This window comes from Eleginops maclovinus, chromosome 5 (assembly GCF_036324505.1).
Source record: "Eleginops maclovinus isolate JMC-PN-2008 ecotype Puerto Natales chromosome 5, JC_Emac_rtc_rv5, whole genome shotgun sequence".
In the NCBI taxonomy this organism is placed as follows: domain Eukaryota; kingdom Metazoa; phylum Chordata; class Actinopteri; order Perciformes; family Eleginopidae; genus Eleginops; species Eleginops maclovinus.
The window spans coordinates 16,511,481-16,526,289 of NC_086353.1; the positions used below are offsets into that span (position 1 = coordinate 16,511,481).

Here is a 14,809-nt window from a genome sequence, read left to right on the forward strand (position 1 = left end):
CAAATTTCTGTAATTAATCGCGATTAATCTATCCATAAATTAATTGCATTTTTCTATTTAAGACTGAAGCTTATAATGAATATTTATTTATGCAGAATCATCAAATTAATGTAGAATAAACACAGAGAAAGTATATTTAAATTCAAAGACCATTTTAATGGCTTAAAGTGCACACATGCAAAGTGCAAATACAAAAAATAAGTCGAAAAAAATAAGAACGTTGAACATTTTTCACTCCAAAAAGATAATTTACTTAGTCCTTCTTTACTTTCAGCCAGTTGCTGAGGCAGACCAGTTTGTTTACGTTATCAGGGGACAAATAAGCTCGCTTCTTTTGAATGATGTGGCCTGAGAGTGAGAACAACCTCTCACAAGGCGCTGTGGTTGCAGGGGTTGAGAGGTACTTGCGTGCAATGGGTGCCAGCCTGGCATGTGCTCCCTCTCTCTTTGACCACCACTGTAGTGGACACCCCTCTATTTCCATTTTTGGCTCTGCTTTGTAGCGATCCAAACAATGCTCTATGGACTCCTCCTCGTCATCTGTATCTGAATCAGAAGAACACAGCAAGATGGACATCCTCCTCCTCTTCTTTGGTGACGGCTCCTCTGTTGTCTCAGCAGCTGGTTGTTGGGCTGGTGTCTCTCTCATCATCAGGTCACGTACTGAAGCCCACACCTCACTCTTTTCATCTTTTGGAAGGCACTTAAGGTCTTTAAACCTAGGGTCAAGGGCAGTAGTGATCTTCAGCCATTTGAGGTTGGTGCTATCCTTCCGTTGAGCTAGGTCTGTGGTAAAGGCCTTCTTGAACCTCAGAACATAAACTGGATCATCGTCTGAGGGCTCCATAACTCTGAACAAGTGGCGTAAGGCTGGCAAGACCACTGAACAGGAGACATACTGCTCTCCCCCCAGCAGTTCAGTCACATATCTGCAATGGAAAGCACAAGGTGTTAAACATTTGAGTAAATCTTTATTAACAACACAGAGAACCAACACACACACAGGTGAAAGAGAGGGAGAGACAGAGAACAACAACATACACACACACAGGAGATGGAGAGAGAGAGAACAGCACACACACAGGTGAAAGCGAGAGGGAGAGAGAAAACAACATACACACACGAGATGGAGAGAGAGAGAGAAAACGGTACACATATACTGTACACAGGAGATAGGGAGAAAGAAAGAGAGGGAGGAGAAACCAGAAATAAATAATATACCTGCAAGGTTCCAGTAGTTCCTCCAGCTTTTGCAGTTTGGCAAGCTCCTGGTCAGTCAACATGGCAACCTTGCTCTTTTTGCTGCGCCAGGTGGTGGGTAGTGGACTGGTCAGTGGAGATTTGTTTCTCTGCATCCTCTTTACCATCTCCAGTGTAGAATTCCATCTTGTTGCAACGTCCTGAGCAAGTGATTCTTGCTTAAGTCCGTGTGCAACCTGCTGTTCGTTTAATTCCTGAGCGTTAGATGGACTATGCTTAAAGTGCCCGACAATCTTGCGACATTTGGCCAGAACACTTTCAAATCCACTGTCTTTAAGTGAGACTGTGACCGTTCTTTGCAGAGAGTGGGCCATGCAAGGCAGGTGTTCAAATGGAAGTAGCCTCGCGGCAGCTACCATGTTACGAGCGCTGTCAGTGCAGAGTGTGGTCAACTTTTCCTTGATTTCCCATTCGTTTGCAACCTCCAGAAAATGGTTAGCACATGCCTCAGCATAATGTCGCTCCTCGGTGTTACTCACAGTAAGTGCAAACGACTGCAGAGTCCAGTCTTGATCAATGAAATGCGCCGTGACGCCCAAATAATTATCGTTGTTGACAGACGTCCAGTGGTCACCTGTTACAGCGATGTGCTTTGCTTGCTCAAGCATGTTCGTCCGCTGAGCCCTCTCATCCTCATACAACGTGTGTATTCTTGATACGATGGTTCCTCTCGAGGGTAAATTATAAGAGGTATCTTCCGATGCAACACGAATGACTTCTCTCAGTCCATCATCCTCTACTGTGCTAACTGGGCGGCAGTTTTTAACTATCCAAGTAACCAAGGAATTGGTTAACTTTTCAGTTACAGGTTTCGTTATTCGCCCACGAGTGCCACACTCCTGTAGTGTAGACTGGCGCGGTCCTGTAACTTCAGTAGGGTGCTTTGCTTTGAAGTGATACGCTAAAGACGTGTTACTTCTGTGGTAACTAAATTCGGCTTTGCAAACTGTGCAAATTCCTTTTGCTTTGTCCAACGAGCCGTCGGGCAACTTTTTAAAATGAAACGTTCCCCCTAATAGTCCTTCCTTAGCCATCTTTCCGCCAGAGACTCTCCTCTAGTTAGGATAAATGTTTGCCGTATTGCCCACGCACGTGACCAAAGGTTATGGGTCAGCCACCACCGGAAGTAAACAAAACCACGTTAATTGCGTTAAAAAAAATTAATGCATTAAATGTTTAAAATTAATCGCCAAAATTAACGCGTTAACTTTGACAGCACTAATTTAAACATTTCTTTAAAGCACTTGGCTCTAGAGTAGGCTGTTCTCATAGGCCCTGTGTGGCAAACTGAGAGCAAGTCAGAATATTTCACTGTATCACAGATTATTACAATGTCCTCATCCGATACTGGCAAATCTTTCAGAAGCATGTTTAATCTATTTAGAGTATATGTCTGTCCCAACTCATGTATATTCTGAATCTCTTCAACAATGATCTGAATAGCAGATGCTGGAATAAGATGTTGCCCTTTTAATTTTTTGTAAAACATACACACATTTCTGTGATACAAGTCACTGAAATTAGACATGTCCCCAACAGTGTCTTCAGCATCTGACACACTGGCAGTTTCCTGTATGGTAGTGGCAGTCTGCTCACTTGTAGAAGGACATCTTCGAATGAGCCACAAATCACATTTACAGAACAATCTCTGTGTTTTCTGGACATATGGGAAGTAAATGAAGATTTTACAGTGAACACACTTTTGCATCCTCTCACAGGACACTTCACAAGACGCCCCTCTGCTATGTGCTCCTTTAGGTGTGCAACCAACTCTTTGACTCCGTCACACTGACGTTCGCAAAGTGAAACTGCACATTTTATTGTTGCCAAAGCCGTATTTTGAGCAACCGACGACGTGCCATTATGGTGGCGATAGAAGTGAAACTTTAATGCTGCATATCCAGAAAACACCTGTTTACAACCAATTCCAACACACTTGAAAACACAACAGGGTTCATTGCGGTGGAGTTTGCAATGTACAACATACGCCTTTAGAGACTGAACAGATTCTCCACAAATGCAACAGGAATACATGGTCAAACAGGCATATATCCACCATAAAACAAACAAGTTACCATTTGAGCCTGAAATATGTCCAGGCATGCCTGGGAACAGGCACCACGTTTTGTTTGCAAGAACCACTAAACACAGAGAATATCGTTACAAAAAAATGCTATCAATTTACCCTTGTCTCAGAAAGAGGTCTGAATATTATTAGCCTAGCACTGACTTAGCCTAGCTAAACACTGCCTACTCTGGTGTGCGACCAAAGCTATGTAGAACACAAACGCATATATAGTCGAAATAATTACAATCATACTAAAATGTTTACCTGTCAAAAATTGACTTCACCTAACTGTGTTCACTGAAGACAGGCTGCAACGTTCAGACAAGTCCAGAATAATCAGACGAAGTACCTGCTGGAGAGTAGTTCAAATCAATGGGACATGGGCGAGGCACATCAAAGAGGCAAACGTTAATTTTTGAAATTCAGGCGCCCTTTCTTCACTCAAATTTGACAGGCAAACAGTTAATATTTCAATTGAGCCACCCTTGCTATAAACTATTTTTGTGGTTACTTTTTCAAGAGGCTCATGAGACTTAGAAAAAAACATAAAGCAATGGCATTTTAGCCTGAAATGTGTCCAGGCATGCCTGGGAACGGGCACCACTTTTCCCAAAGCATTTTGGTCTGAACAGTATTAGCCTAGCACTGCACTAGCTAAACATTGCCTATGCTCTGGCGTGCAATCTTAATTAGCTATCTGGAACAAAACCGCCTTGACAATCTAAATAATTACAATCATACTAAAATGTTTACCTTGTTAAAGTTGATTTCACCTAACCATGGTAAGTGAAGACAGGCTGTAGCGTTAAGACAAAGTCCAGAAAATTCAGAGTTAGTACCCTGAGTGGAGTAGTTCAAAAAACAACCTCCTGGGACACGGGAGCCAAAATGCAATGCGCTGATTGGACGGTGCATAAAAGAGACAAACGTTAATGTTTGAAATCAGGCGCCCTTTCTGTCCAAAACCTGTAGGCCTACTCAAATCTGAAATGTATTTAAAATCATTGTGCTATTTTTTCTTAAGAAATTGTTTAACCGGATCTAACTGGTGTGTAATAGAACACAGAAAAAGCAAACGCAGAAAATTCTGATTTATTGTGTTGCTCATAGAAATGGAATAGGGTTTTGCAGTTGTACCGCAAATAATAGTTAGTGTATTTAACAGTGACATAATGTATATTTTACAAAAAAAGGAATGCAAAATGTATAGTGTTGATTGTTATGTATAATGGCATATTTCCATTTTCAACATTGACTAGTACATTTTACAGTGACAAAATGTATGTTTTACAACAAATATATGCAAAAATGACAGTGTTGGCTGTTATATATATATATTACGGCATATTTATGTTATCAACACAGTGCAAGAGTATTTAACAGTGGAGAAATGCATTTTTTTCAGAAAAGATATGTAAAAATTATTGTTTTGGCTAGTATATATATTTACGGTCTTTTACTGATACATAAACTGCAACCAATTTAGAGTTTACGGTCTTTTACTGTCGTGGTTTGACAGTTTTACACCATAAAATCTACAGCCATTTTTACAGGGTGGCTCCTATTCAAATTGTATCTTCCAATTCATGGAAAACAATGTGAAGGCAAGCCTTTTCCCCTGAAGGCAACCTGAGATTTGTAACACTTTTTTAATTGTTTTTTAGCATATATAGACAATACATAAGACAGTACATAGACATCCACAAGACATTAAAAAAAAGTACATTAAAAGTCACATACACAACATAAATAAATAAAATTAACTACAGAAACATGTGGGTAGACCATGTAAGGAAATATACAAACATGTAGGCAGATATAAGAGGCTTCCATCCTTCTCCCAGCAGAGGAACATTACTCATCTCCAAATTGCTGACCCAAAGTGCTCTCTAGATCTGCATGTTCCAGATAGTTAAGGAAAGGGCCCCATACTTTTTAAAATAGTTCTTGTTTTCCTTTAATTGAATAGGTTATTTTCTCTAATGAGACACATGCAGACAATCTTTTAGCCATTTACCAAGTCTTGGACTATTTACATTTTTCCATGAAAGTGCTATCATGCGTTTTGCCTGCAGCAGACATAAATTTAAAAAGATTTGTTCTCTCTTCCTTATGTTATGTTTTTTGGGGTAACATCGTAACAAAAACAACTTCGGCTCCATAATTAACCGCAATGATAAAATCTCTTCTATCATACATTTTACATCTTCACAAAACGTTTTTATCTTGGTACACTCCCAAACACAATGAAAGAACGTTCCCTTGGATTGTCCACACTTAAAACAAAAGTCTGGGATATTACCATTAAATCTGTTTAGCTTTTCTGGAGTAATATATGTACGCATCAGCCAATTATATTGTAAGAGCTTAAGACGGGTATTCGCTGTTTGTGATTGAGCCTTTTCGCAAGCACCTTCCCATTCATCAACTGAAATGTTTTCCTGCAAATCCTCCCTCCACTTTCGCAGTTTAGCTTCGGAGGACTCAGGGGACCCAGATATAAGCAAGTTATAAAGTGCAGAAATAAAGTTTTTCCCCCTACAATCTTTTAACATTATTTTCTCTAATGGTGAGTATGGCGGAATAGTTAATTGTTTTTGGTTTACTCCGATAAAGCTTCTAATTTGTAAAAATTTGAAAAAATGTTTCTGTGGAATGTCGTGTTTAATTGCAAGCTCCTCAAACGACATCAGTTTGTCATCAATGAGCTTATATAAATCCTGAATTTTCTTTACCCCCTTATCTGACCAAATTTTAAACCCACTATCGGCTCTGCCTGGAAGGAATTCATAATTTCCCCAGATTGGACTAAAACGTGAGAGAGAGAGAGGCTCACCCAAGTACTTTCTCACTTGATGCCAGACTCTAAACATATTCCTAGTAATAGGGTTAGTGTTCTTTTTTTTTTTTTTTTAAAGTCTCTTAAGACTAGTTGAGTACAAGTACATGGGAAGAGGTATCTCTAGCACTTGGGACTCCATCTCTCTCCAGGCAGGGGGGTTGTCATTTGTAAAGTAAAACATAATTGTCCTTAACTGAGTTGCCCAGTAGTACCAGAGAGGATTAGGACACGCAAGGCCCACTCTATCATAGGGCATATACAGGAGGGCCAAGCAGGCTCGTTTGTTGTTGCACAGAAAGTTTAAAAATAATTTCCTTAGCCTTGAAAATAAGTTTGGAGGAGGTGGCAGGGGGATGTTTTGGAATAGATACAGCAACTTGGGGAGTATGTTCATTTTTAATATATTAGTTCTCCCAATCAAAGAAATCAGCATAGGCTTCCATCTATCGATTGTGCAGGTAACTGATTCCATAATAGGATCGTAATTAGAATACACTACATCTGTTATATTGGGCACTATTTTTATACCCAGATATGTAAAATCATCTGCAACTTTAAACTGGGAGACTACTTCTCTCTTTGGAATGTAATAACATTATGGAAGATTTTGAATGATTCATTTTTTACCCGGAAATTCTCCAAATTTCTCTATCACTTCTAATAATGTTGGAATTGATGTCACCAAGTCCCTGAGAAACACGATAACGTCATCAGCATATAAAGCTAAACGATGGTCCGTTTGACCTATAGTTATACCAGAGATTTTTGGATGAGACCGAATAGCTACGGCCAGCGGTTCTATCGCCATTATAAACAAAAGTGGTGATAGAGGACACCCCTGCCGACATCCCTTGTGAATCTTAATTGGTTTCGAGGTTGTATTATTTGTAAGTATTTCTGCAACAGGGTCAGTGTATAACAATTTAACCCACTTACAAAAAAGTTTACCACAACCAAAGCGTTCGAGGACATCAAAAAGATTAGGCCATTCGACCCTATCAAATGCCTTCTCGGCATCTAGCGATAAGAGAGCAGTACCTGGCATTTCCTTTTGGCTATGTAGAATGTTCAGTACTCTTCTGACGTTGTGAAACACTTGGCGGCCCTTAATAAACCCATTCTGATCTTCCTTAATTATCTCTGGGAGCAGGCCTTCCAGCCTTTTTGCAAGGATTTTACATAACACTTTTACGTTCGAGTTAAGAAGGCTTATTGATCTCAGATTTTCACATGTATTGCAGGGTTTCCCTGGTTTTGGTAACAATGTAATCAAGGCTTCTCTTGATGATGGCAGAAGGATTTCCTTTTTGAAAGATTCCAACAACATGTTAAAGAGGGGATTTTGTATTTTGTGTTTAAACTTTTTGTAGATATCTATAGGTAGGCCATCTGGCCCTGCGGCTTTCCCAGATTTCATGTTATCAATTGCTTCAGAGATCTCTTCTAATGATAGTTCACTTTCGAGACTAGGTCTGAGTTCTGCTGGGACACTAGGTATGTTGAAAGTGTCTAAGAAGTCATTTTGATGCGTCAAATCTGTCGCATAGTTTTTCATAGAAATGTTTAAAAGCCTCATTTATTTCTAAAGGATCGACTATAGTATCTCCCTTATTATTCTGTATTGACGTAATGGATCTTTCAATTTGCAATTGTTTAATGCACCACACTAATATCTTTCCAGGCTTCTCTCCTTGATCGTAAAATCTTTGTTTAAGTCTTAGTAGACTTGCCACTGCTTTGGAAGCTGATAATTCATTATACTGTGAACTCAGTACTAGCAGTTCTTGTTGTACTTTAGGGTAGGGTTTCTGAAAGGCCTCACTCTCCAGCGTTTTTATTTTTGATTCCAACATTGTCATTTTCTGACGAGCATTTTTGGATTTAGAGCTTGTGTAGTTAATAATTTGGCCTCTAATAAATGCTTTAAAAGCTTCCCATCTTATAGATGTTGATGTTTCCGATGTATTTGTCTCAAAATATAAATCAATTTGTTTGCCGAGATACGTGACAAAATCTTGCAACCATTTTTGTTGGAATCGCCATTTATAAGGATCTCTCGTCAGCCTTGAGTTTACATAAAGCAGTGAATTTGGGGCATGGTCCAGGATAAGGATTCCATCCTAGGTGCCGTCTTTAATTTTAAAAGCCAAATTCGCTGATATCAAAAAGTAATCAATACGGGAATAAGATTGATAAGAAGCTGAATAGCAAGAATACTTTACAGCATCAGGCTTTAGTTTTCTCCAGATGTCCTTCAAATTTAAATCTTCCATAATATTAAGTAAGACTTCCCTGCTTTTGATGTGTGATTTATCTATGCCTCCTGACCGATCCTTTGTTGGATCCAATACACAATTAAAATCCCCTGCTATGATGTAGTTACCCGTAAATGTTGAAAGCGTACACAACAGGTCCCTGAAAAACTTCGGGTCATCATTATTGGGGGCATATATATTAACTAGATTCAGGTTTTCTGTCAGTAGAGTACCCTGTACAATTAAGTATCTACCAGCCTTGTCCTTGATTAGATTTGTTATCTGATATGGTACTGATTTGTGAATTAGCGTCATAACACCCCTAGCCTGAGTAGAAAATGTTGCTGAATACACACATCCCGTCCACCTCCTCCTAATTCTAATATCATCCTTTGGCAGTAAATGTGTTTCTTGCAAAAAAAACTATTTTAGATTGCAGGCTTTTAATTCTATTCATAACCTGTTTTATTTTTTTAAAGTTTTTGCAAGCCTCTGCAATTCCAGGAAGTAAATTTAACCTCCACACCCTGCGACATGAAATTTCACACAGATTAGGTTACCCACATGAACATAAGAATAAGAAATACATTTAAAAAACATTAAGAAACATATAACGGATGCTCCAAACCACATCCAACCCCGTGAACCTTGAACCCCTTTTCCGAACACATCCACCCTACTGGGCAGCCCCCCCCTCCTCGTGTTGAGGCTTCGTCTTATAGCTGACATTCACCGTACTCATATACAGCACGTGCTTCAGCTCGACTATACTTCTAATCCTAACCTTTGTTTTACATTGCTAACCGCCATGTAATCATAAGAAATCCCACCTAAAGTAGATCCACCATACATATCTAATGGGCAGTGAGCTCAGGAGGAGCCAACACATGTTATTATAATAATAATAATAATAATAATAATAATAATAATAATAATAATAATAATAATAATAATAATAATAATAATAATAACTTCAACTTATATAGCGCCTTTCATGGTACCCAAGGTCGCTTTACAAATAGGGAGGGGAAAAGGGGAGTGGGGGTTAGGGATCAAAGGACTTAGTGCAGAGAAATGTTTTGAGGTGCTTTTTGAACATGGGCAGGGATTGGGCAGAGCGGACGTGGAGTGGTAGACTGTTCCAGAGTGTGGGAGCATTGGCAGAGAAGGCCCTCTCCCCAAAAGTTCGCAATCTGGTGCGGGGAGTGGTCAGCAGGTCCTTGTCAGAGGACCGCAGGGAACGTGACTGAGTGTAAGGGTGAAGGAGATCTGTGAGGTATTGTGGTGAGAGTCCATGGAGAGATTTGTAGGTGAGCAGGAGGATCTTGTAAGTGATGCGTGACTTGACTGGCAACCAGTGGAGCTGTTGGAGGATGGGAGTGATATGGTGCCAGGGCTTTGTGTGGGTTAGAACCCTGGCAGCTGAGTTCTGGACGTGCTGGAGTCTGCTAAGTTGCCATGGTGGGCAGTCCAGACAGGACACCGTTGCCGTATTCCAGACGGGAGGTGATGAAGGCATGGATGAGTGTCTCTGTGACTGAATGTGTGAGTGAAGGCTGGAGTCGTGAAATATTTTTGAGGTGGTTGAAGGCAGACTTGGTGAAGTTGTTGATGGTGTTTATTTTACTAAGTTTGTCTTTTTGCAACTATAGATTTCCATCCATATAGATTCTACGCCCTGCTGTGGTGTCTTTGAGCAAGGCACCAGACACCTCTAATCCCCCCTCCCCATTGCTCCCCGGGCGCTGCACAATAGCTGCCCACTGCTCCTAGTACTAGGATGGGTTAAATGCAGAGGACAAATTTCACTGTGTGTGCTCTGCTGTGTGCATGTATCTGACTAATAAAGAGGGCTTCATCCTCCGATTCTATTCTATTAAATTAATCAAAAGCTAGCATGAGATAAGGACTTAATTGCATATTTAACATAACATTCATAAAACTATTAATAAAAAATTAATTCTCTAAAAGCAGATAAATCAACTTAAAATAGCACAAATATACACCAAACTTACCAGTTTCATTCCTATTTAAATCTTCATGATTTTTAAATACATTTGTCTTCATATATTGTTTATGGTCTGATTTATGTAACATCATTTATTTCAGAAAACACAGTGAAAAAGTAAGTATTTTTGGATTTAGGGAGTAATAGAGACATATCCCAAATTTCCTCCGTAAAAACCGCAACATTTTATATGTCCACAAAATGAATCAAGCTATTTTAAACTAGCTTCATTACATTTTTAGATTAGTTCTCTGGAAATGAATGCAAACCGGTAAATCTTAAAATGAGAATTCATTCAACAGTAAGATTGTTGCTCCTTGTCTTCCAGCTTGGTAAATCTGTTGTGGCGAAGGTAAAGATCCCCCGGGGAACTGCCCTGAGTCTGGACATGTTGACAGTGAAGGCGGCCGAGCCCATGGGCGTCCCGGCTGAAGACCTCTTCAAGCTGGTCGGTAAGACTGTGACTGAGGATATGGAGGCGGACGACAGCGTCTTGCCAGACGTGGTGGAGGGTTACAGCAAGTGCTGAGGATTGAAGATTTGAAGTGGGTAGAAATGGAAATCTAATCAATTTTCCTGGGTGCGATAGTCAATTAGCTTATTGGTGTGTAGATCTCTGATATTAAAGTCATGGACGATCAGTAAATACCTTCATAATTACACAGTTTCAAAGCTTTTTAGATTTTTTTTAAAGCTGCCTTTATATAATGCATATATCTTTTTGGCTCAACAGTAGTAGGCTGCTTCAGCTGCGGTGTCTCAGATACCACAGGTCTTTCCTTCCTGCAATGGTCAGTCTGTAAAACCACCATGGCCCCAGGCCCCACACACAAATATAACAACAAAGACTAAAACGCTCCTGTTGCTATATCACTAAACTGTTACTGGTACTGGATGTGTATTTTGTGTAGTTTCTAGGTTTTTATCTCTAATATTAATATTTCTGTTCTTATGCATGCTTCTTGAGAGATATCAATCTGGCTTTGGTGCTTTGACTGTAACTATTGTACATTTCCCCTCTGTGAGCTGAATAAAAGTGATTCTGATTCAGATTCTGATAGTTTTTCTTGTACCTACTAATTCATTTAAGTGTGTGTGTGGCAGTGGGGCGTGCTTAGAGCGTCGGCTGCTGGAGTAATGGGAGTGGCTCGGCCGGAGACCATTACCTGATCAGAATCACTTTGTATATCACCATTAAAACACATCTTTAAAAGGTTGGAGAAACCCCACAGAGTTCAGCAAACAGTGTGAAATGTTATCAAAAAGTAACATTCAGGCCGTCGTATAGCTCAGTGGGTAGAGCAGGCGTCCATATACTGGGGTTTGATCCCCATGCGGTGGACCCAGGTTCTGTCTTCCCGTTTCTGAACTGCACTGTCACTGTATTAAAGGCACTGATTGCCCACTTTAAAAAAAAGAAGTCACGTTCATATTTCTCCAACAAAGCACTTTGGCAAGTTACGCCATTCGTTTTAAATTGCTTAATAAGCACCATAACTTTCATGATATGCATTTCTCGGTCACGATCAGTTGTTTCCGTTAACGGCCGAATGTTGTGTGACGGTAAATGTTGTGTCTCAAGGCATTGTGGGACAGCATTTTCTCCTTTCCCTTAGTAAAGGAAGTTCCAGTGTTTCCTAAGCTAAAGGAGGTTATAAAGGAAGTTTCAAAGCTCCTTTCCTATCATCTAGAGCAGGGGTGTCCAAACATCTTTCACTAAAGGCCACATACAGAAAAACATACAAAGGTCTGGGCCATCAGCTATAGAGGAGGTATATTGCCTCATAAGTTAAGTAATGAGTTAGCAAAAGCAATGTACATCAAATGTAGGTAACTTATGCTTGATACGTGAATATGCTTTCCAGTCTAAATCACAGCCTTCCATAGGTTTTCATTTATTTTGTTGAATTGGGCTTATTCATATATGAATACTTCTATGCAATTTATGTTTACATATATATTTAAGAAGCACAATATAAGAAAAGCGCAATTTCAGATGTTAGCCATATTCAATTTTGAATTTGCTGAGGGCCGATTAAAAATGGAGAGCGGCCGCATTTGGCCCCTGGGCCCGCATTGACTCCTCCTCCGCATCTGACAGATCTCGAATCACCCAGAAAGGGAGCATTTACTGCAAAAGTAAAAGCGCAGTAGCAAGCTTCTCCCATCGGCCAAATGAGCAGCTCTCATCGGAATTTCAGCTTAAGGTAAACTCTCCACCGCCAACACACTCGCATGGCTGCCACTTGGGTACTTCCAGGTAATCTTACTCCATTAGGAACCTTCCTAAACTAAACTGACAATTCAACCGCACCCCTGGTTCTGGGTTGTGTGTCGAATTGACAGAATGAAAATGAAAAAAACTATACAACATTTTAGTCAGAGATTCTGATAGTGTTAGGCCAGCAGAGAAGGCCTTCGTGGCCTCAATATACAGTAATAACATAATTAAATAAATATTAAAAGCAAGAAGCATTATTTTTCAACCTAAATTGGTGATTCCATACCCTTTTTAGGGTGCACCACACAATTTAATCTGGTAGTCTTGCAGTGTTCTCTCAGACAATCTGACAAACAAAGGTCTGATCCTACGGTTAAATCATCCCTGATAAGTAATGTTATTACTGTAACATCCTTGTGGTCACTGAAACTGAAAAGGATACAATAAACATTAAATGCAAAGATATAAACCAAAGCAGTTTTGCAACTATAAGCCACATTTGAACCTTTCAACATTCTTGAAAGTCTATAAAACTATAAGTTATTTTACAGCAGAGGCATCCCAATAAAATAATAGAGTCCTGTAATCTGATTTTCTGGATGTGGATAAGAGTCGAGTGAGTCTCATGCTGATTTGGTGTAAACACAATCTGCAGATGGATGAGTGGGTTTGTTATTGCAGGTGTTAATGTTAAATATACCAAACTTTGTATTAAACTAAATCCCAATTGAACAAGGAGAAGATGCTGCTTTACTTACAAAACCAACTGCCACTTAGTTCACAAACTTAGTTGGTAAAATGAGTCTCTGTATTGAGTTGACTTTTTCCGACACAGAATGACCAAATACTGGATAGTAATGTACTTTAGTGTGTTCTAAATCTCTGGCACCAAATTAACATTTAGCTATGTCACAGGAAGACAAACTGGCATTGTTGTACTTGAACCACTAGATAAAACTGTTTGAAAGTTGGATTTACTCACCCCAAATTGCTTCTGTGGGGCAACTCTAACAAGTGATGTAATATAAAAATGTAATCAACAGAGCTTAAAACATCAACAACTGACAGTCATTAGTCCAACAAACTGACTTTTAAAGCCATCTGCTGTTGGAGAAACACTTCCTCCATCTTAACTACAAAATGTTTCAGCCTTAAGAGGAAATAGGGGCAACCCCCCTCACTGAGCTTCAGTTGGGTGCTCGGCCAGGAAAACAAACAACAGAAACAGCGTGTTTATGTCAGCTGTGCTCTCTTTGTATCTCATTTTATTGAGGATCTCACCCAATTCTGTGTGCATAGAAATGAGTAGACAGACACACAGATGTGTGGAAGCTAGTATCCCAGGGTGACAGAAGCAGGTCTGTCCTTGTTGAGTTTAGGGAAGTTTACCGTACATGTTATCAAACCCATCAAAACTTGCTACCCAATATAGCACTCATAGCTTGTGTTTTCCTAAAAAAAAAGGGTTTAAATCTGAAAGCATTTTCTATTGTTTTGTGGATGCTGAAACACTGTCTGTAATAATACAACCAAGTCATAAAAGGGTGTAATTGATGAATTTGATAAGAGTCCTGTTCTGATTAGTGAGTGATAAGCGTTACAGTGAACCAGCATTCACAATAACAGAGCTGTCAGCCATCTTTGTTACTTAGCTTTTTTTAAGTTAAGCTTAATTGAGTCCTTTGTGAAATTTATGAACAACTCAGCAGTATACATAGTTAAATAAAAAGCAGCTCCTTTAACAGCTGTAACATTAAAGTGATGATCAGATGGCTCACAGGGGAGGTCCGCACGCTGCTCAAGGCCCGCGACACCGCTTTCAGAGCTGGAGACCCAGCTGGGCTGAGAGCAGCCAGGGCTGACCTGTGCCATGGCATCAGGAAAGTTAAACGTCTGTACACCAGGAAAATCACAGGACATTTCAAAGACAGCAGGGACTCACAGAGCCTGTGGCAGGGTATTAGGACCATAACGGACTACAAACTACCACGGCAGACCTGTGACAGTCACACCTCCCTGCTCAACAACCTCAACGGCTTCTTTGCACGCTTCGAAGCACAGAACAACACAACTGCGCAGAAAACCACCAGAAAACCAGGAGAAGCCACTCCCAACCCCCCTCCCTCTGACCATCAATGGTGCTGCTGTGGAGCAG

General features: G+C 40.0%; 1 protein-coding gene across 1 annotated transcript; it reads right to left on the reverse strand.

The window, feature by feature from the left end:
* Positions 1–135: 135 nt before the first annotated feature.
* On the reverse strand, positions 136–1,294 carry LOC134865073 (uncharacterized). The gene is made up of 2 exons (XM_063884473.1): positions 1,222–1,294; positions 136–929 (listed from the first exon to the last, which is right to left on the reverse strand). Exons 1-2 carry the CDS (start codon positions 1,281–1,283, stop codon positions 254–256), a joined length of 738 nt encoding a protein of 245 aa, XP_063740543.1. The 5' UTR covers positions 1,284–1,294; the 3' UTR covers positions 136–253.
* Between the last annotated feature and the right edge of the window lie 13,515 nt (positions 1,295–14,809).